Source organism: Fusarium oxysporum, chromosome 6, assembly GCF_000149955.1.
Source record: "Fusarium oxysporum f. sp. lycopersici 4287 chromosome 6, whole genome shotgun sequence".
NCBI lineage: Eukaryota > Fungi > Ascomycota > Sordariomycetes > Hypocreales > Nectriaceae > Fusarium > Fusarium oxysporum.
The window spans coordinates 315930-335940 of NC_030991.1; the positions used below are offsets into that span (position 1 = coordinate 315930).

The 20011-nt window shown below is 47.4% G+C and overlaps 3 protein-coding genes across 3 annotated transcripts; 2 read left to right on the forward strand and 1 right to left on the reverse strand.

Annotated features, from left to right (window-relative positions):
- The first annotated feature begins 7129 nt into the window (after positions 1 to 7129).
- On the forward strand, positions 7130 to 8870 carry FOXG_19604 (uncharacterized protein). Its single transcript, XM_018399865.1, has one exon. It carries the CDS (start codon positions 8120 to 8122, stop codon positions 8645 to 8647), a length of 528 nt encoding a protein of 175 aa, XP_018244264.1. The 5' UTR covers positions 7130 to 8119; the 3' UTR covers positions 8648 to 8870.
- Positions 8744 to 11404, reverse strand: FOXG_07000 (uncharacterized protein). Its single transcript, XM_018385636.1, has 5 exons — positions 11241 to 11404; positions 11015 to 11192; positions 10766 to 10969; positions 10527 to 10719; positions 8744 to 10474 (listed from the first exon to the last, which is right to left on the reverse strand). Exons 1-5 carry the CDS (start codon positions 11316 to 11318, stop codon positions 8896 to 8898), a joined length of 2232 nt encoding a protein of 743 aa, XP_018244265.1. The 5' UTR covers positions 11319 to 11404; the 3' UTR covers positions 8744 to 8895.
- Positions 11405 to 11888: 484 nt separating this feature from the next.
- FOXG_07001 (uncharacterized protein) lies at positions 11889 to 13783 on the forward strand. The gene has a single exon (XM_018385637.1). The coding sequence runs from the start codon at positions 12132 to 12134 to the stop codon at positions 13317 to 13319; it is 1188 nt and encodes a 395-aa protein (XP_018244266.1). The 5' UTR covers positions 11889 to 12131; the 3' UTR covers positions 13320 to 13783.
- Positions 13784 to 20011: the final 6228 nt, after the last annotated feature.

The following is a 20011-nucleotide window of genomic DNA, read 5'->3' on the forward strand; positions in this document are numbered from 1 at the left end:
ACTCAAAGGGATAGAACAAAACTGGCCAAGGTGGAGTGTTAGCCTGTCGCAGGCCTACAGTCCCTCACTACTGCATAACACTCCTGACAGTGCAACACGCAACGTATTCTGTAATTCTGAAGAAAAGGGTGCTAGTAGCATAACGCCCCGTATCTTAGGTTCCCAAGCTTGGGATAGAAGCAACGAAGCGTTGCAACAACTCCGAATGCAATTGACGTCGATGGAGCAACAATATGAGAATGAGCTCACAGCGCGACGGGGTAAAAGCAGTCTGTCTCGAAATGTCGGAATACCTGGTGGCTGTGGCGTTCAGGAGCCTATAAAAAGTTCTAAGCACTTTCAACGGCCCGCTCTACAATCGTCAAAGTCAGAATCATTGCCTGATACTACCAAACAGTTATAATGTGGCACTCAACCAAGGAACAAAACTGGTATGCTTACCCTTCTGCTAGAAATTTGGGACTTTGTGGTTATATTGACTCTCTCTATCTCTTTACAAATGGCTTACCCGCAGTATAGCACTTAATCTCTCTAAAGCAGACAATAATGGGCCACTACAGTGGCAGAACGACTTAAGTGAAAACCAGATTACCTGGACTACTCAGCGTGGGGTCCAGGGTATCCTCCAAGAACAGTCGCCTCCCGTTAGTCAAGCCAGTCGATGCAAACGACAGCGCCAAGACAAGAAGCACTATTCCTTCAAGGTCACAGACGGTAAGGGCTGCCTTGCCAACTCCACGGCTTAGCAAAGCCGCTCGCGAGAAAGGCCCCTCTCCTGAGAGGGGCACTTCCAAGAAAAGGACCACGAACGTTAAAGACGAGGCAATTAACTTCTTGCATGCGACCGGGTTGCTTAAGTATTACTAACGTTTCGTAGATGGTGACTTGTAAGATTCCTAAATTGAACGTCGACTCTACAGCGACACGCCTTGCGAATGCTGCTCCGAACCCATCGCCTCATATCAACCTCGTCGGCATAACCAAGAATGCCCAAAATACTAGTCTTACGCAAATAGTGCCTATCGGACAGCCAGCAGTACCTCTGTCATCTACGACTGCTTCTATGGTACCTAACCCACCTGTCGACTTGGTTCAGAGCACGACATTTAGTATGGAAAATTATAATGTAAGTGTAACTTGTTGCCTCTTTTCAGGGTGTGATGTAGTAATCAGCTGAAATGGTCGTAGGACTCTGCGAGTCTCCCTACACTTACTAGTGATCTTTAAGATTTTGATATAGATGCTTTTCTGGAAAGTAGCGCTGAAGGTGTAGGGAACTTTAACTTAAACTATCTTCCGTTCAACATAGATACCGATAATATTGACCAAAATTGACATATTCATACCCTCTGGATATAATCAATACATTGCCTATGTCGCGTGATTCGCTGTAAAACATTCCTATTATCTGTACCGGCTTACAAAGGTCCCTTGCCCACTGCTAAAGAAGGTTCTTAGTACGGTATCATGCCCTGACATAAGCGGCGGTCTGATGTCATGTACATGTACCATTGCGACGTTTTAGATATGTATGGGGTTCATATTTGCCCACAAAGCGAAGGTGATGCCCAGTCAGATAAGGATTGAAATGCACGGAAGTTGAATGAGGCGTAGGGTCAGACGCAGTTGTTGGCAGCTGGAGAAGGATAAGGTCGTCCCGAATTTAGTTCGCGATATGAGCAGAACCTATATCAGCTCGAAAGATAAAAATTGTCGAATGCCTCTACGATGCACAGTACGCGCGGGACAAGATTGAATAATCCGAGCTCAGGCAACCAGTGAGCTCAGCGGCCAAAACTTTCACTAGGAGAACGTTATTATGCCAAGCTATGTTCTGCTTCCAAAGAACACAGATGGAGTATTATCAATTACATCTCGACAAGCGTGTTAAGAGCGTGCGTTGGGGCGCACGGCATGAAGTGTTATCATTGTACAGGATATCGGATCCTCGCTATGGTAAATAGGCTCAACTATGCCGTCATATTGATACATCCCAAGAGCAGCTCCAACTGCAGTAGATGGCACCAGGTTCACAGCCCTGGCATACCGGGCCGACAATTAACCCATATTGGGACTTTATAAGGGTACTATTTGTAAGAAGCCTACTTTCCTTCTCAGAATGCAATAGCTTATATATTAAATAAATAACGTATACAATAAGTGAGTAAATCAGACAAGCGAGTGGATCAAAAATCCCTCAACCTTACATCTACCATCTGATCAATTGACTCAACCAGATAATATGCCTTAATCTAATAAAGAGGCTTAAATCTTTCTTGCACTTCAGGCCTATCAGGCTGACCCTAAATCAAGTCTGCGACGAGCTGCAAAGATCTATGAGGTTAACTTCTCAACCATCTATCGCCGTAACAGTGGCATGCAAGCCCGGTTGCGAATGTATCCCAAACTCATGGAAACTAAATGATCTCGAGGAAGAGATCATGGTCGAGTATATCCTTGACCTAGATTTGCGAGGATTTCCTTCCCGGAATCGTGATATTGAACAAATGGCGAATCGACTACTTGCTGACCGCGACGCATCACCAGTTGGCAAGCGCTGGGCTATCAATTTTATGAAGCGGCAACCTGAGCTCAAGACGCGTTCTCAGCGGAGACATGACTATCAGAGGGCTAAATGCGAAGATCCAATCGCTAGTCGCAATTGGTTCAGGCTCGTACAGAACACAATCGTGAAATGCGGCATCCGATCAGATGATATCTGGAACTTTGACGAGGCCGGCTTTATGATGGGCGTCATATCAAGCGGTATAGTCGTTACGAGCTCAGAAAGGTGTGGAAGGCCAAAATTAGTGCAGCCTGGAAACCGGGGATGGGTTAGAGTCATCCAGGCGATCAATGCAGAAGGTCAGCGATTGATCCATTCATCGTGGTTGCAGGCCAATATCTCCTTACCAATTGGTATTGAGAAAGTAACCTCCCGGTCTCTTGGGCTATCGCCACGACCCAAAATGGCTGGACGGATAACGAGACGGGTCTCTAGTGGCTAAAGCACTTTGATCGATGTACAACCAACCGATCAACTGGTCCCTATCGTCTTCTAATTCGTAATACCTTGGTGGAGAAATAACCTTACATCCTGGCTATAACTTTGCTACCGTTCCTTTATTTCCACTTCAATGGCTCAGATTCTATATTTTAGCCCTGGTAGCAGCATCTTATCCTTCAAATGGCCAGCTACTTCTTAAATTGCAAACGATACGCAGGCTGCTGACGTGTCAGACAATGATTGTGACCGAGATGGATCCCAGTCACAGCTTGAGTAAAAATAATACTTGGTCTCGACCAGTGGCACCACACCAAAAAACAAGATTTTTACCACGCGCAAGGGGACCTTGGACGAATTGAGAGTGGCCAGTGACACAGTGTTATGGGCCAGATGGGAATCGTCAGATGCCTCCGACTACCAAGTGCCATGCCCTGAAGATGAACCGTTTTTGCGTAGACGGCAGCTTTTACTGGCGCAAGGGACAGACAACAAAAGAAAAGATAGCATAATTCACAACAAGCCGGTTGAGGCCTACGAGAAGGTGGAAGCGAAGTCTCTTCAATTACCGAAGACGAGATATTCGGGGGTGCGGGTGTCTCCCATGGCAACCAACTGACGTCTGGTGATCCAATCTTAGAGTAAGGAAATACAAGGGCATGAATAGAGGGAGAAAGGTGTGGGAACAGATGGAGCTCGTTGGTGCGGCTGTCAAGCACCATGTTCTGATCTTTTGTGACCCCTACTACTGAGTAATGATGATAGGAAGCATGGGTGCCCGACCTATCTGAGCCAATAAAATCATCGTCTAACTTACGCCAGGAAATTTAAATGGCCTGATTGAACACTAAAGTCGGCTGGAGAGCAAGTCCCGGCTAAGGTTCGATCTAGTCCATGCTGAACATATATTGAGGAATCATAGGCAAGACCCAGCAATCCTTGCTATTATTTACGGAGTCTCGTCTTTAGATGCGTCATGAGCCCAAACGGCAGCTTAAATCTAAATACTATAGATGGGCCTAATTCCGGGTCAGGAAGTTCGCTCACGATCGGTATAATTGCTGCGGTCGCAGTTGCGGTGACGGCACTCCTAACCTTAGGCTCGTCAGTATTCTTTTCCTAGTGATCCGAGTCTCTATCCTGACGATCAAGATACGTATTTGACCGAAGAAGACAACGCCCAAGAACACAGGTGGATGTTGAGAGTCATGCGGATGCCGTGAACCGTGCAACTACTCTCCAGACTCTTAACTCCACCAGTCCAGCCCAAAATTACAGAGTTTCTCACGCGTCTAAATCAGCGACAAGCTTGGCACGGCATGATTCCGAATCATTCGAAGTATGGTATGTTGTGATTTCCTTTCCTGACTGACAAGTATTGAGATTATATTAGCGTGATTTGTCTCGAAGTTTTTAAGGATTCAGACACCGTTCGACGGTTGAATTGTGGACATGTCTTTCACAGGCAGTGCATTGACACATGGTTTCAAAAGCAGAATTTTTATTGCCCATTATGCAAGTCGGTATATATCACACGGCCGGAACGAAACTAAAAAGTTCAGCGGGCTAAGGTTAACGAAAGGCATGACTTAGAGGCTGTGAGTTCCTAGTTTGATCCGGTTATGGGTTATTTAGCCTTGCTAGTGTACTGAAGCCAGCCTGATGTTGAAACCGCTTTATATACAATTCGCGGTCTCAATCTTTGCAATGCGATGTGTGAGATCTATGACTAAACGAATTTCATGTATAACTGATGTACCCGTAAATTCATTTCCAACAAATTTACCCAGCCTAGCATGAGATCAAGGAGTGTAAGACCAGTCGGAATGTAGACCACTTCCACATAGAGGCTTGGTGAGCCGGTCATCCGGGCGTGGAAATATCAGCCATACGATCATCCCCTGTCCGAGGATTCTGGTTTTTCGTCAACCACATGCTGTTTCCTGACTTAGGTATAAGGAAGCGATTCTTGTATACAATAGCGCCTCTCGACCAAGTAGTTCATAGTGTGGCTAAATGGGTGCAAGTCCTAGGTTCTAAACAACGAGGAACACCACTGAAACGCCTCCATGACTATCAACTGAAAGGACGAAAGTCTCACTCAAGAATTGTCACCAGAAATGTATTGCGTTTCCTGATTTTGACCAATCACCATCTAGGATTTTCGCCCCTTGTTTCTCCCAAAGAGCCCACCCGCATATCAGTTAGCTTCTTGATGGCCTGGAAGTCGACCTGATAAATCACAAGAGTTCTGATGAACTGAGAAGGAGCGAAGATGATACCACCAGAGGGCAAGGAAGCCATATGAAGGTCAGTGTTCTCAGCGCGCTCAAGATACTCGAGGTAAGTCGTCTTGGTAACACCAGGCGGATGAGGAAGAACCTCGGTCAAGGGAACAATGGGACCATCAGATCAGACTCTCCACCTGTGGCAATAAGGCAACCGTTGGTAAAGGCGATGGCGACTGGTTACCAATGAGGTTCAAAGAAACGCAACGTGTAGTCTTCTTCCCATACATTCGTGCTCCTGAGAAGTTGCGGTCAGTCCTACTCCTTATCTTCATTACGACAGTGAAGACCGAGGATTCTTATCATACCAGTGTATCATCACCATGACCGCGAACCTCAAAGCTTCATCCTTACTTGGGCAACAGCCCAGCCGCTCGCCTTGAGTTTGTCTAAGGTAGCATCTCTGTTCTGCCTATATTTCTGATCTCCATCGATCAAATACTATACTCAATTAGCCATAATAACTTCAAAACGAAATGTAACAGCCATATCCTTTGTAGAGTCTCGGACTGCTCGAGGTAGTAGGTACTAGCCAGGTTGATTTCGCGCTTTGTCTCATCGAGCTTAATATAAGTACGGAAGACATATATCCCCTAGAGATTGTTATGTGAGATTTTCCCAGTATTAAAACAGGAACGAATACATGGGGACCACCTACGAGGATGCCACCCAGAAGATGGAAGAACCATGCGATACATGAAAAGGCCGGGACCGTCTTCCACGGTCCGCAACCCGCCCCGTTGATGGTAACTGTCCCCATGCGCCTGAATCGCCAGAAACGACCCCAATAGTAACCCCGATAGTTGCAATACCAACGTGCAGAGCAAACGTGACTACCAATTGTCTATATAAAAAGAATTAAAATAAAAAATAAATAAATAAAAAACGTTGCGCATGATTAGTATGTGGTCTTATGCAAAGGGGTGATATTAGAATGGAAGGGGCAGCCATACAGTCTGAAGCAGGCAATATGCCAAGAGCCACATGACAAACATTACAAGGTCAAAGGGGAATGCTAAGAATATGTCCTCAAATGGCGGACAGAAAAGGATGGACTGGATAATACCAAGGCACGTGACGACAATGCCATAGATAATCCGTCCATCGGCATGCACCTCCGCGATACTGATAAGGTAACAGAAGCGCGAGAGAATTCCTAGGACGATTTATGGCGGAGGCAAGCTCACCAAGGCAGAGAAGAATAGAAATGAACTTATGTGTATAACACTAATTCCTACTATTTTGGAGTGTAGCTGGAGTAATTGAATGAAATGATGCTGTATGTTACTCCAGTTCGCAATCATTATGTTGCAGGTACAGCTAATTAATCATGTCGCTTAAATTAAGACGAAATACAAGGCAAACTGTGGTATATATGCTTTTGAGGCGACTGGTCAATTTCGGCATCTGATATCATCACTACGCAACAGTGTATTAATCAGTAGTTTCATTGTGTCCCAGTCTATATGTTGTATGAGTTGTCATATTATGTGGCAGACGGCAACAATCGCTATAGAATTGCACTTGATAAATTAGCAAGAGGAGTGAAATTGAGATTTAGGAAAGAAGTCAGCATGTTCTGATAACGGGTCTCGACCATTCTTTAACTAAAGTTTCAAAGCGCCTGTGGCATGATGTTGAGTCACTAACTGCTAACAGCTGTAATCTAGGGTTGTTTGACTATTCCTATTCTGGTGCAGAGAACCTTAGTTGGTGTGGCACGTAAAGCTACGCGTAACATCACGCAACCGACAGATGCCTCTGTACGTGTTCCTGCTGTGTTTCTATGTGGTCAGTTTTTTCCTCCTTCCCTGTGCGATCGCTCTTCCTTCCTCGGCGTTTTTATGCGTATGCGTCAAGAATCGCACTATAGCTGCATTCCTTACAGTCTTTGAGAGTTGTGTAGGGGATGGGTGTCCACATGGCGGGTGATTATGTCGAGCGTACACCCGGCCTGCTCAGAAGCTTAAGATCCATCCAGGCATTGTTCAGCAAGTATCGAGAACTTGCAACCAGTTCCTCGACTGCAGGTTGGGCGTTTCCGTTCGCAAGATGTATCAGTGGTGGCCATCACGATCACAAGCAAAGATGACTCACACTCGACGACGCGGGAGACATTAAGCAATACTAACGGTCAATAAAGCAAAAACACAAAACACTCTTTCGCTTGGACTTAGGCTCTGCTGAAGATGATCAGGTCATGTTACCTGGGTATAATGAGGCACAAGAGACAGGTCGACTACTATCGTAAACATTGTCTGCGGGCGGTTCCAAGGGGATCAAGATATGCTAATTTGTAGGTCAGTCTCTTGTTCATCCCCTTTGCGTGACGCTTCTTTTCAACTTGTGAAGTTACCCATCATCAGGAGTGGACCAGGAGCAGTATCTCTAGTCTGTCTACAAGACGCCTTTGCGAGTGGGAGAGTAAGAGTTCAACACATTTTACAGACCCTTCCTTAACCTCTCTCTTCACCACACAGTACCCTCTTTCGAGCGCAAAGTCCAAGGAGGCTGGGGTGTTCGTCGTGATCATGACGTGCTTTGTCAAGACTGATTAGCTATCGGACCTTCTTCCGCTCAGTTTTATCAGGCACCACCCTTGCGACTCGCCCGGGATAACGCCACATGGATCTCGCACGTGTTCTGTTGGCCAATTTGTTTCGTTGATTGTTGTCATCTGACAATACGCTCAAGTTGATACCACTTTATTTATAGATTACGGCATTTTGTATATTTGGCTTGTGTCCATGAGTATGTGGCTTCTTATCATTTTACCAACACATTCGGATCATCTGGAGTTTCTGATTTATTGTAAGCCCATTGCTCCATGGTCTGCCAACCAAGTCTTGAGATGAACCTTGACTATATCTGCCACGAGGCTAACACAGAACCGCTGAGAGAGCCGAGCGGGCCCTTGGCTCGTCCTGAAGAGGCGAGCAACCCATCGAATCAACAACCCCTCAGCAAGAATATTTCACTTCCTCGTCCCAACGTTCAACTTCAACTTCAACTTCGATCAGCATCGCGCAAATCAAAGAACCGCAAGCGTCGTAGCGCAGTTCCCAGCAATCAAGCACACGCCCGAGAAAGTCATAACTTTGCCGAGAAACTCTACCGTTCCCGACTCAAGATGCAATTTGAATGGCTTCTCGCAGTTCTGCTAGCGGCACAGGCGCGTAGCCTTGCTCACAGGGATACAACGGCCTATCTTGGCCAGATTCGCAGCAGAGGGCAAGTATTGGATATGGCAAGGAATCGCATCCACGAGTTAGAAGGAAAGATTGAGTCTATACTGAATAGAGAAGAGATGGATACTATGTATCATGTCGCATACAAGGAGAGGGATTTACAGTAAGGGAACAGCATGAAAACCTTGTCATTGTAATCATATGATTTGAGATGAGAGTCATTTTTATTCAGGGCCATCAGATGATCTTGAGAGCAATTAGTCCACGATTTTAAACATCTATATTGATGTAAAACATTATCAAAAAAGTACTTTTCAAAGCACGATATATGGTCTTGAAAGAGGTAGCATTTCTGAGGTTATTCTTTTCCTAAACATATTAGCTAGAGCCTGATTTTCCCGTTTACTTTGGTATGCTAACTATGCAGTAAGTCCTTAATCTGCTCTTCCATGATGTTCTCGAATTCTTGGACTCCTCCTTCCAGCATCGTTAATTTACCCTGTCTCAATCTGTACACAGCCCGTCTCTCCTCCCACCCTGCCTCATCCTCAATACCATCGACTTCCGAGCTTTCATTCTCATCTCTAATGCCTTCGATTGAACCTTTTATAAACCATCGGTCGTGTGAGATCAATATCACCGCTCCTTTCCAATTTCTTAGTGCATCACGTAAAGCTGTGATAGTACTGTAGTCCAGATGCGTCGTAACTTCATCTAGCACTAGACAATGCGGCCTTTTCCAGAGGATCCTTGCCAGTTCGAGACGCACGAGCTGACCGCCTGAAAGCTTCAGTACCGGCACGTCGGATGCAAGCCGTCCCGGTAGTCCCAGCGATCCCAATAAGCCTCGTATCTCACCCTCGTCTAGCTTATCACCTACCTCCCGCGATAGCAAAGCCAAGGCTGTGATCTCCGGTTCCGTTTTCACTAAGAACTTCAATTCTTGGACGGCATGCTGCGAGTAGTACCCTAGCTTTAGACGAGGGTGTTTGCTTAAGATGCCAGTGGTCGGTTTAATCTCCTCAACCAACAAGCGAATCAAAGTTGATTTACCCGCGCCATTGAGACCGAGTATACCCACATGGTCGCCCATGTTCACTGATAGAGTGACATCCTGGAGGGATGGCTGGGGCATAGCTTTTGTCCCTTTAGGTACAGGGTATTGGAAGGTTACTTCTTCAAGGCTTATTAATGGCCCCGGGAAGGGGAGTTCTGAGGGCTCTGGGAGGGACATGGTGACGCCACGGTCTTCGTTGGGGATGACTATTTCCTCCCGCGCGGTGAGATATTTGCCGATTCGGTCGCGGTTAAGCTTAAAACAGGTGCCTTTTGCAGAAACGTTCATGCCCATACGATCATCGAGACGTTTTTGACGGCTCTTTGCCTGACATATCTTGTTCTGGTCATCGGCTTTCCGGCCCTCAACTATATTATGGCGGATTGTCTCCTGCATATGGACGCGCTGTTTATCCTGGGCTTCCTTCATCTTGATGAGGTAGAGCCGCTTTTCGGACTCCGAGGCCTCATAGGTCGGAAGACCGCCATGGAAATACATTAAAGACTTGTCCTTAATAATGATAAGGTCAGTGCATAGGCTGATAAAATCGCGGTCGTGGGAAACGAGAACGAGTGTTGGGGCAGGGTTGTCTAAAGAGGGTCTGGAGAAGAGAGTTTCAAGGTAGCGTTGCAACCAGATAATACCGAAGAGGTCGAGGAAATTGGTTGGTTCGTCGAGGATCAGGATATCTGTGACTTGAAGAAGGGCGACAGCGAGTGCGCTGCGCATAAGCCAGCCTCCGGATAGGGAAGATGCTGGGTGAGTCATGTAGTCGTCAGTGAATCCAAGACCGATGAGAATTTTCTTAGCGCGAGATTCAATATCGGCAAGACGTGTGGGTTCAACTTGGATCTGTAATTCAGCAAGCAGATCTACTGCTTCTTGTGTTTCGGCTTCGAGGGCCTCCAAAGATATCTCGGTGTCCTGTTGCTCCTTTCTACAGAAGGTCAGCCATGCCAAACCCCACTTGAGTGTTATGGGTGTCCTACAGGTTGCCGTACTCAGCCACCGCCCTCTCATATTCAGACAAGGCCTTACGAGCTTGCAAACCCCTTGCATCACTGCGCAATCTCGCGTCTTTATCAAGGACGAATAGGTGTTTCTGCATTCGCTCATAACGAACTTGTCTCAGGGCCCGGAGTACTCCATACGAGTATGAGCTATTGACACCGTCCGAAAGTGCTAGCTCAATCAGCATGTAAACGCCATAAAGCATGACGGTACTGACTATTAATCTCACGCTCAAGCTCGCTTCTCGCCGTGGCTTTTTCAATAACATCCTCTAGAACTGTCTGGCTTTCCCCAGTTGCGGTAGTGCGAGGCCGTAAATCGTTCGCTTCGACGTCGTCAGCATTGGTCTGCTGTAAAATCGATACTCTGGTCTTTTCCGGGATACCAGGTATGAGCTTCTCAGCGATGGCTCGGAGTAGAGCTAAATCTATTAGCATGAGATGTAAGTATTAGGGAGTTCCCGTACTCGATTTCCCAGAACCATTCCGCCCGATTAGAGCATAGCGACTACTGGCTTTAAGCCGCAAGTTGGCGCCGCTGAGGATCTCGGTGCTTTCGGATAGTTTGGCTTTGTGCTTGGGCCTGGCTGTCCCTTTGTTGCTATTTTGTGAGGTTACTGTGATACCGAGACCCTCGATATTAAGCTGTCTGTGTCAGATAAACACATGGATTTAAAGGACTAACTTCCTTACTTCTCGATAATTCGGACTCCCAATGTGAAACCTAGTCTGTTGGCATGATACTAGGATCGAGGTACGGGATTCCGCCATAATTAAGCTTGATTCTGCCTCTTTACCTATACTTGTTACATGAACTTGGAAGCAAGAAATACAAGTATTATTGCTAATGATTGAAAATTTGCAGCTTTACCTGGCTGGGTTAATAACCTTCGAACCTAAATTGGTAAAGTATAGTGAGTCATTTCGTAATAATGACGTAATAGTTATTGGGTTTTGTTAATAGTGGTGTTACTCGAGAGTATTCTGACTCACAATCTCCGAAGAACTCATGAGGCCACAACCTATCTCTTTGACTGCGCGAAGGCTCCCATTGGGTATCTTACAGGGATCTTAGCCAATTACGATCAGTATCTCTCTACCCTCACCCAAATCAAGATACAGGACTAACACATTACCACCAAGCTAGCGACCGACTTAGATAGTGACCTAGTAGTGGAGACTGGTACCGTGTGGGAGCCTTCGCGCAGTCAAAGAGATACTCCGTCCCACCCTATCCCTATTACGGCAGTACGAGCGGGGATCCATTACCCTTTGACTGGTGTAAAGCAATATGTCGCACTGAGCGTGCTTAAAGGGTTAGAGTGAATATGATGAGCAGCAGCAAATGGGTTGATTGATTGTCTTAAGTTATCTCTTGTGCGGGGTATTCCATCCCGCACAGTTACTCAAAGCATAGCTAGATTACCAATGCCTACCCTGCGACAGCACTCCTCCTCGGTGATGGTTCTATCTCGCTTGAATTCCACATGTTGATGCAGCTTCGTACACCGACGTCGTCGCTATAGCTTCCCTCCGACCTGAGTCCTGTTTTCCCGAGAGGGCAGCGCACCTTCTGTCGATGCCATGACGACCATGTCCATCTTCCAGTCGCAACGACGCTTGGTTCTCATCGCTTTCGCTGCCTTCTTTGTCGCGAGCGTCTATCTCTGCACCATAGGACTATTCGCCATGGATTTCAACCGCGCGTCCGTATCCTCAAGTTACGAGGACGTCGAAGTGGACCTCTCTAAGGCCGATCTCCCCGCATCTACCATCTCCTACAACCGGCCATCATCCGAGGGTATCACCATCGTGGCTGCGCTTCCTGACGAGTACGTCCCGACCACCGATAATAAGAGAAGGATAATCGTGATCGGAGACCTCCACGGCATGATCGACCCGCTCAATACCCTCCTCGAAGAGACCGGGTTCGACAGCACAAGAGACCACATCGTGTCTGTAGGCGACATGGTCAACAAGGGTCCCGATTCTGCCGGCGTTGTCAAACGCCTCATGGATCTTAACGCCAGCGCCGTCCGTGGGAACCACGAAGATCGCGTGTTATTGGCGTGGGTAGCTTATAATACTATGGAAGGTGTCGCGACTGACTTGGCCGTGAACGACGCGGAGGCGCCTCCAGGCGAGTCCGGCGATCTGAAGACAGCACGGACCCTTTCGCCAGAGCAGCTGGACTGGCTGAAGAGCTTGCCGGTTATCCTCACCGTTGACCCGCTCAACCTGTATATTGTCCACGCAGGACTTGTCCCTGGTATTGAGCTTGAGCAGCAAGACCCTTGGGCCGTAATGAATATGCGAACGCTTACCCACCCTACCGACAATTTCCGCAGGAAGGAAGAAGAGAAGCAGGAGAAAAAGGGGCAGAAAAAGAAGAAGGAAGGGGAGCGAAAAAAGCAAGAAGAGGAAAAAAAGAATAAAAACTCCCGTCGTGATGTGGCCGAGCCTGACGCCGCCACCGAAAACATCGTCATCGAGAAGATCATGCCCAACCACGAGGCCTGGATCCCTATCGACAACCACGACGGCGACAAGTGGGCCGACTTCTGGAACCGCGAGCAGAAGCGAGTTGCCAAGTCCTATCGCCGCACCGTAATCTACGGCCACGATTCTCAGCGCGGCTATCAGGAAGATCTATACACCTTTGGCCTCGACTCCGGGTGCGTCAAAGGCGGTGCCCTGTCAGGCTTTATCATCCAGGCGGTCGAGGGGGCTTGGACGCACACCACCGTGCAGGTGCCGTGTAAAGAGTCGTGAGCTTGGTGTGGGCGTGAGTAAAGCTCGATAACAGGCAGCGCATTGTACGGGCTACAACATATTTTCTGGAAGGGGAGAGATGCTTGGCCTGCATTTATTGTTAGGGTCGTCTTTGCAGGCGTTGGAGATGAGTGTTTTTGGCAACGCCGATGAAATAAATAAGCATCCAATCTCGTTTCTATCGTGTGGGATGATAGCATATTCACGGTTTGATCAATGATGGAGGATCCTGGGTTGGCATGACTCTTATTCTCATTGAGTACCGCCATAGTAGGGTCCTGTGGATATTTTGACGAACCGTTTTCTCCCGTAGCACCCTCGCTAAGCGAATCGCCAGACGCTGTTGCAAACAAAGGTATACCTATTGTCGTCCATCCCTTTGACCAGATTCTAAATTCACCTGGAATGAGCTTGAGCAGTCACCTTGAGTACTTCCAGAGAACAAAGAGCAAACCCGAGACGTCCCGCCGCCTTCCGTCCCGGATTAAACGGCCATCCAAACCACCATGACCACCAACAGTCGTATAGCAGTATCACCGGTCGTTATACTATTGATGAAATTAAGGGTTGGCATAGCGGCTGGTACAGGCTTTATGCTGCGCTTGCTATCGTGTCGGTGGCGACGATGGCTGGACGGTCTTGGGGCGCAGGAGTATTGGAGGCGTGTTACGCGTTAGGAGTCACTACTTGCATCGCCATCTCCAACTAGCTCATCAGAGAAAGCGATGACGATGACGACGGAAGATAAGACTTTGACTGCCTCCAATACGACCAGTCCTCTTCGCGCTGGTATACTATCCAGACTGTTTCACTAAATTGTGATAACTCCCATCATAACCTATAGCTTGAAACAATCTTAAGGTTCTTGGCTCCTGCTTATGACATAACAAAATGCCGCACTCGCTCAAGTATCGGCTGATAGTTTCGTAAACCTTGTCGCCCTTATCCTTGTGAACCTTTACTTCAAGCTCCATCAGGTGGAAGGGCCCCGCCTGTACGTCGTCAAACACCGCCCTGTAGCCGGCGACGTCTAGACGCCACTTAGGATTTGGGTTGGGCCCAAAACCGAGAAGATCCTCCCAAATGACACTTTGGCAACGTTCAGCGAACCGAATCTGCTCGTCAGCCCAGAGCTCCTTTCTTCCCGCTAGGAGTGACTGTATCTGACAGGTAAAGGACGTATTATTGCCGTACCTATCCCAGACACAAAGGTATCTCTCCTGTGTTTCCCATGCTGCTCTATTGAAAGGTGCCTCAACCACTGGAGCCTCTGTGTCGCGAAAGAACCCCTGCGGGGCATCAGACGTTTTCGGGTCGAAATGAACCTTTACCGCTGAGAGCTCATCGCCGCGTCTGGTTTTTTTGCGGAACATGAGCCCGCCCCAGGAATAGGATGGGGGGTTAGTGTCGTAGTAAGTGATAGGAGTCTTTTTATACGGCTTGCGGATACCGTTTTCGCCGAGCTTCTGCAGCACAGCCTGGGGATAAGCTCGTAGTTGAACCTTGGGCCTGGCTGGCCGGTCCGCCTATCCGCGTGTCTTGGTCCGACCGGGCCTTTCCCTCGGTGGAACCCCATGCCCTTCACTGGGGGTGGCGGGGAAACAGGACTACTGCCAGGGAGACTTTGAGCTCCGAGGATCGAGGGTGAAGATATTCACCGTTGGCTAACCCGAGGCCAAATGGTCAGGTAGATAGACAGGTGGAATGCAGGAAAATGTCGATGGTCGGTACAGGCACATTAGTTAGTATGAACGGCGAAAGCTTTATGGAGAAACACCCAACAATACATACGTGCCCCGCACATCCATACGTAATATATCCATCAAGATCAAACAATTGAAGCGGTTTTCCCGAAGTCTGTGAGCCCGTGACCAAGTGCCAAAATTTGGCATAACCACCGTATCTCTTCGGCTGCTCAAACCTCCACCAAGCCGCAAGCCCCACATAACCCCTGCGATGACGAGAGTACAAGAGGGGTACTCAAAGTTCCCCTACTACTACTACTTACTCAAGCATGTAAAACGTCGTTTGAAATGACCGGGCGCTAGCAAAGCAGCGGAGTAGCTGACAAATTAAATCTGGGGTAAGGCATCGATCTAAATCTATGAAATCACGTACAAGACCAAACCTGGGTTAGACATATCCAATTCCATTAAAATTCGACCACGGCAATGCACACATTACTACACACAAGAAAATATGAAGAAAAGTTGAATGAATCAGCGAATACTACAAAATCCATTTTTTACTCATTATTGACTGACAAAATCGTAATGGAACGTGTCCGTCCCGGGGCCCTCGCAAGTACATGGTCTGAGCTCAGAGGGGGCCGAATAGGCCCACAGGTACCCGTGAGCATTATGTAACCGTGGCTATAAGGGGTGTCGCAGGGTAGGCATTAGTAATCTAGCTATATGCTTTAAGTAACTCTGCGGGATGAAATTCCCCGCACAAGAGACAACTTAAGACATCAATCAACCCATTTGCTGCTGCTCATCATATTCACTCTAACCCTTTAAGCACGCTCAGTGCGACAGTTATGAGCCCGGAGACTCTTTCATTGCCTCTCTCCATCATGATCAGCATCTTCTCTGCCGCAAGCCAAGTCCATCACCACCAGCATCTTCTGCTATCAACTTCGTCGTAATGAGAGCTTTCTCTCAAATTGAAAATCTCCTCAGGGGAATCGGCACGAAGTTGAGCCGACTGACGCAATGCTGGTTTCTGGTTCATAGTCGGATGTATCAGATGGAGCGATATGAAACAGCAACTTGAAGCCCGCAAAAGATTTTAACAGAGAAGACTCCTAAAATCTAACAATCATGATCTCTTTAATCAGCAAGAAGCTAACACATTAATCAGAAGTCAATTCAAAAAAGACGCTATCCTTTTCTTGACTAAATGTCACAAAATGTCGATCAAAGATCACAATCTCACCTTGCTCAACTCCCGTGAGGACTGGACCAACTGGATTAACTCTATTGAGGACCTTGCCGTGCGCAACGATGTCTGGAGCTACTGTGATCCAGAAGGGATTGAAAACTTGGTCTTCACTGCGACCAAACCATCGGACTCAGCAAGCAAGGACACGATCCAAAAATATCACAGCCTCCAGGCTATCTATGATAGCGAAAGGAAGAAATACGACAAGGTCTCTGATCGCATTGACCTCACAGTGTGTCAGGAGTTCAAGCAGCACTACCTCGGAATCCATGATGTCCGCGGCAAACTTATTGCGCTGGCTGATAGCATCCAACCCACTGCGAAAGACCAGAAGCAGAATGTTAGGACTGAGTTTGAAAAGCTTAAGAAGGGCCTTAGCAACACCAGTCTCGATAAATGGCTCAGCCGCTGGCCTGCTCTCGTTAACAACGCTAAACGTTACAAGATAGAGAACCTCAGCGAGTCGCAGATCTGTGATGCATTCATTGAATCATCTCGCGAAGTAAACCCACCGTTCTACAACTACATGAAGTCCAAGGAAGCTCAGGTTGAAAGCGAGAAAAACCTCGTCAAGGAGGCTGCAAAAACCATGGAGAAGATCTCAAATGCGTTTCTCACTGCGCTCAACGAGATTAATCCCGACCATGCCAGTAGCGGTTCCGCCACTGTCGCAAGTTTGACTGATTCTGAAGAGGAAGAAAACGGTGAAGATGACGATGTCACCATTGTTCAGAAAGCTCAGAATACAGTAAATAGAGCACTCAAGACCTTCCGCAAACTCAGTCCAACCCTCTCCGAGAAGAAGATTACTATCGGATTCTGTATTAAGCAGTTCAGGACAATGGCACCACCAAAGGAAAAAGCTATTAGAGGACGAGCAGCCCACGCCACTCTTCAAGGAAGAAAGCATAGCAATGATTCAGATTCGCAGAACGAAGAGGATCAGCCGCAACAGAAAAGACAGCGGACGGGGCATCCATCCTCGAACATGGGTTTCCGAAATTGCGTCTGCGGCATGTCCCACAAGTACACTGAGTGTTATTATCTTAATCCTTCGGGTGCGCCAGAGGGATGGACACCAATCGTTCAAATACAGTCGAAAATCATCACTACAGTCAAGGGAAGCAAACGCCTTAAAGAAAACATCGAAAGGAACCTCAAGAGAAGCAATATTGACTTGCCTAAGTTCTGGCCGTCAGATATTACAAAGAATCAACCCAAGCATCTAGCAGAGGACGAGACTTCAAGCACAGATAAATTTCTATCCAAATCAAGAGCCGCATTTGTTACGTCAAGGTTTGCGTTTGGCACAACCGCAAAAGACGAGTACGGTGATTGTTTCCGACTTGACAATTGTGCGGATACACATGTCTGCAATGACCTGTCTCGCTTCACTAATTACACACCACTCGATGATGAAACCATAGAGTTTGGCAACTCAGGCACGCACCTCACAGGCATAGGAAATGTCACGGTCCATGTCGACACTCCAACAGGCGCAGGTCTAATTCAACTCGAGAACGTTGCTTATGTCCCTGGATTCCATTGGAACCTCATCAATACGCACTCTCTCGAACAACAAGGACTTTATTTCAATACGAGGACTTGTTGGATGGAATATTCAGATGGATCAAATGCCTTTAAAGTAACTAAACATGGTGCTTTTCGAGTCGCCGAATCCCACATCAAGGACATTATATTCAGGGCTCAATCTCATAAAGAGGCAGCGCAATCCTTTGCAATGGCTACTAAATCGAGAACGCCTCAAGTTGCGACAGCTTCTATGGATACCTGGCATGCAAGGCTAGGCCATATTCGAAAGGAGGCTCTTGAACACATGCCTCAAGCAGTCGAGGGAGTCGCACTCGGGACTCGCAACTTCGAACGAAAGTCAGAACTCTGTCCTGAATGTCAACTCGGACAAGCGTATCAACAAATCTCCCGCATAACACCGTGGAGAGGGACTTACCCCTTCGAGAAGATACACCTTGATCTTATCGACATGGAGGAAGCATTCAACGCTGACTCCTGGGTCGCTCATTTCTATTGCGACTACTCAGCTTACCATATCACCTTTAACCTCCCAAACAAGAATCAAGATGAACTTCTTTCTATAACACAGGAGTTTCTAGCCATTACAAATGACAACTGGGGTTTCACTACGCGATACATCCAATCGGATGGCGAAAAGGGTCTGGGAAAGAGATGGAAGTATTTCATTGCAATGAAGGGAATTACATTCAACTCATCTCCACCAGATACGCCAGATCAGAACGGTCTTGCCGAACGTTCTGGGGGGGTGATCATAGCTATCGCTCGCAAGCTTCGAATACAGGGAAATCTACCTCAGAAACTCTGGTCCTACATCGTTGCTCATGCTACTCGCCTCCTCAATCGCATCCCAGTTCAACGAAAACAATGGCAAACTCCATTTGAAATGGTTCATGGCCGAAAGCCCAACCTCTCTAATCTCAAAATCATTGGTTCTCTTGCCTACGTCTTGATCAAGAACAAGAAGGCCCGTCCAGCCAAGGCGAAGTTACAAGAAAATGCACTCATGGGATGGCTTGTCGGATTAGACGCAACTAATATCTACAAAGTTTGGGTTCCACATCTTGAACGTATAATTGTATCTCGAGATGTTCAAGTTGATGAGAAAGTCATGTACAATCCACAGCTTGCCACAACTCTTCCCGAATCGGGACAGACTCTCGCGATCACGATCAATGAAGCTGATCTCGATGAGGAGAATATCGAGCCATTGTCAATCATGGAGAATACAGCAACTTCGGTTCCTGTTTCGATACAACCGGAAGCAGAACTATCCCGACCAGGATTGCTTCTTACACCACAAATCTCACCTAAACGATCAATAGCAGGAGAGATACAGGTTGCACCACCCGTAGATGAACCGCCACCATTGCCGCGGCCCACGAGTCCAGTAATTCTCCATCAAGGATCACCGCGTCCTCAGACAACAATACAACTAGGATCACCCAGAAAGAAAAAGATAACGGACGCTTCAGTGCTCCAGAATCTCAGAACAACTTCTGGAAGGAGTATCAAATTGTCACAGAAAGGCCAAGATGCAATCGAAACATTCAAACCACGCCTTACTCGGCACCAAATCCATAAGCAAGCGCGAAGACACGCTCATGCTCTACGATTGGAACGCGCTAAGCTGGGACAGCAACTCGCCCACGCTTTCGCATCAGCACGTTCAATACGAACTCAACGAAAGGACTTGCCTCCACCTCCTGACTTTTGGCATCAATTGAAATGGCATCCTGAGAGACAAGGCTTCAAACGAGCCTCAGACGCCGAGATCAAGTCACTCAAGGAGAAAGGGACATTCGAGTTAGTCGATTACCCTGAAGGCAAACAAGTTCTACCACTCAAATGGGTCTTTACCTACAAACTGGACGATGCAGGTTACCTCATTTGTCACAAAGCTCGCATCTGTGTCAGAGGTGATCTCCAACACCACTCTGGTGAAGACATCTACGCAGCAACTGGTGCTTATCGAAGCTTCCGGATTCTGATGGCTCTCGTCTGTGCGTTTGGGCTGATATGTCACCAAGTTGACTTCAAGAACGCCTTCGTCAACGCTGAAATGGACGAGGAGGTCTACACCACATGCCCACCGGGATATGGTCAATCAGGAAAGGTCTGGAGACTGCTCAAAGCGCTCTATGGTCTGCGTAAGTCACCAAAGCTCTGGTTCAATGAGCTTGCATCGTTTCTTAAAG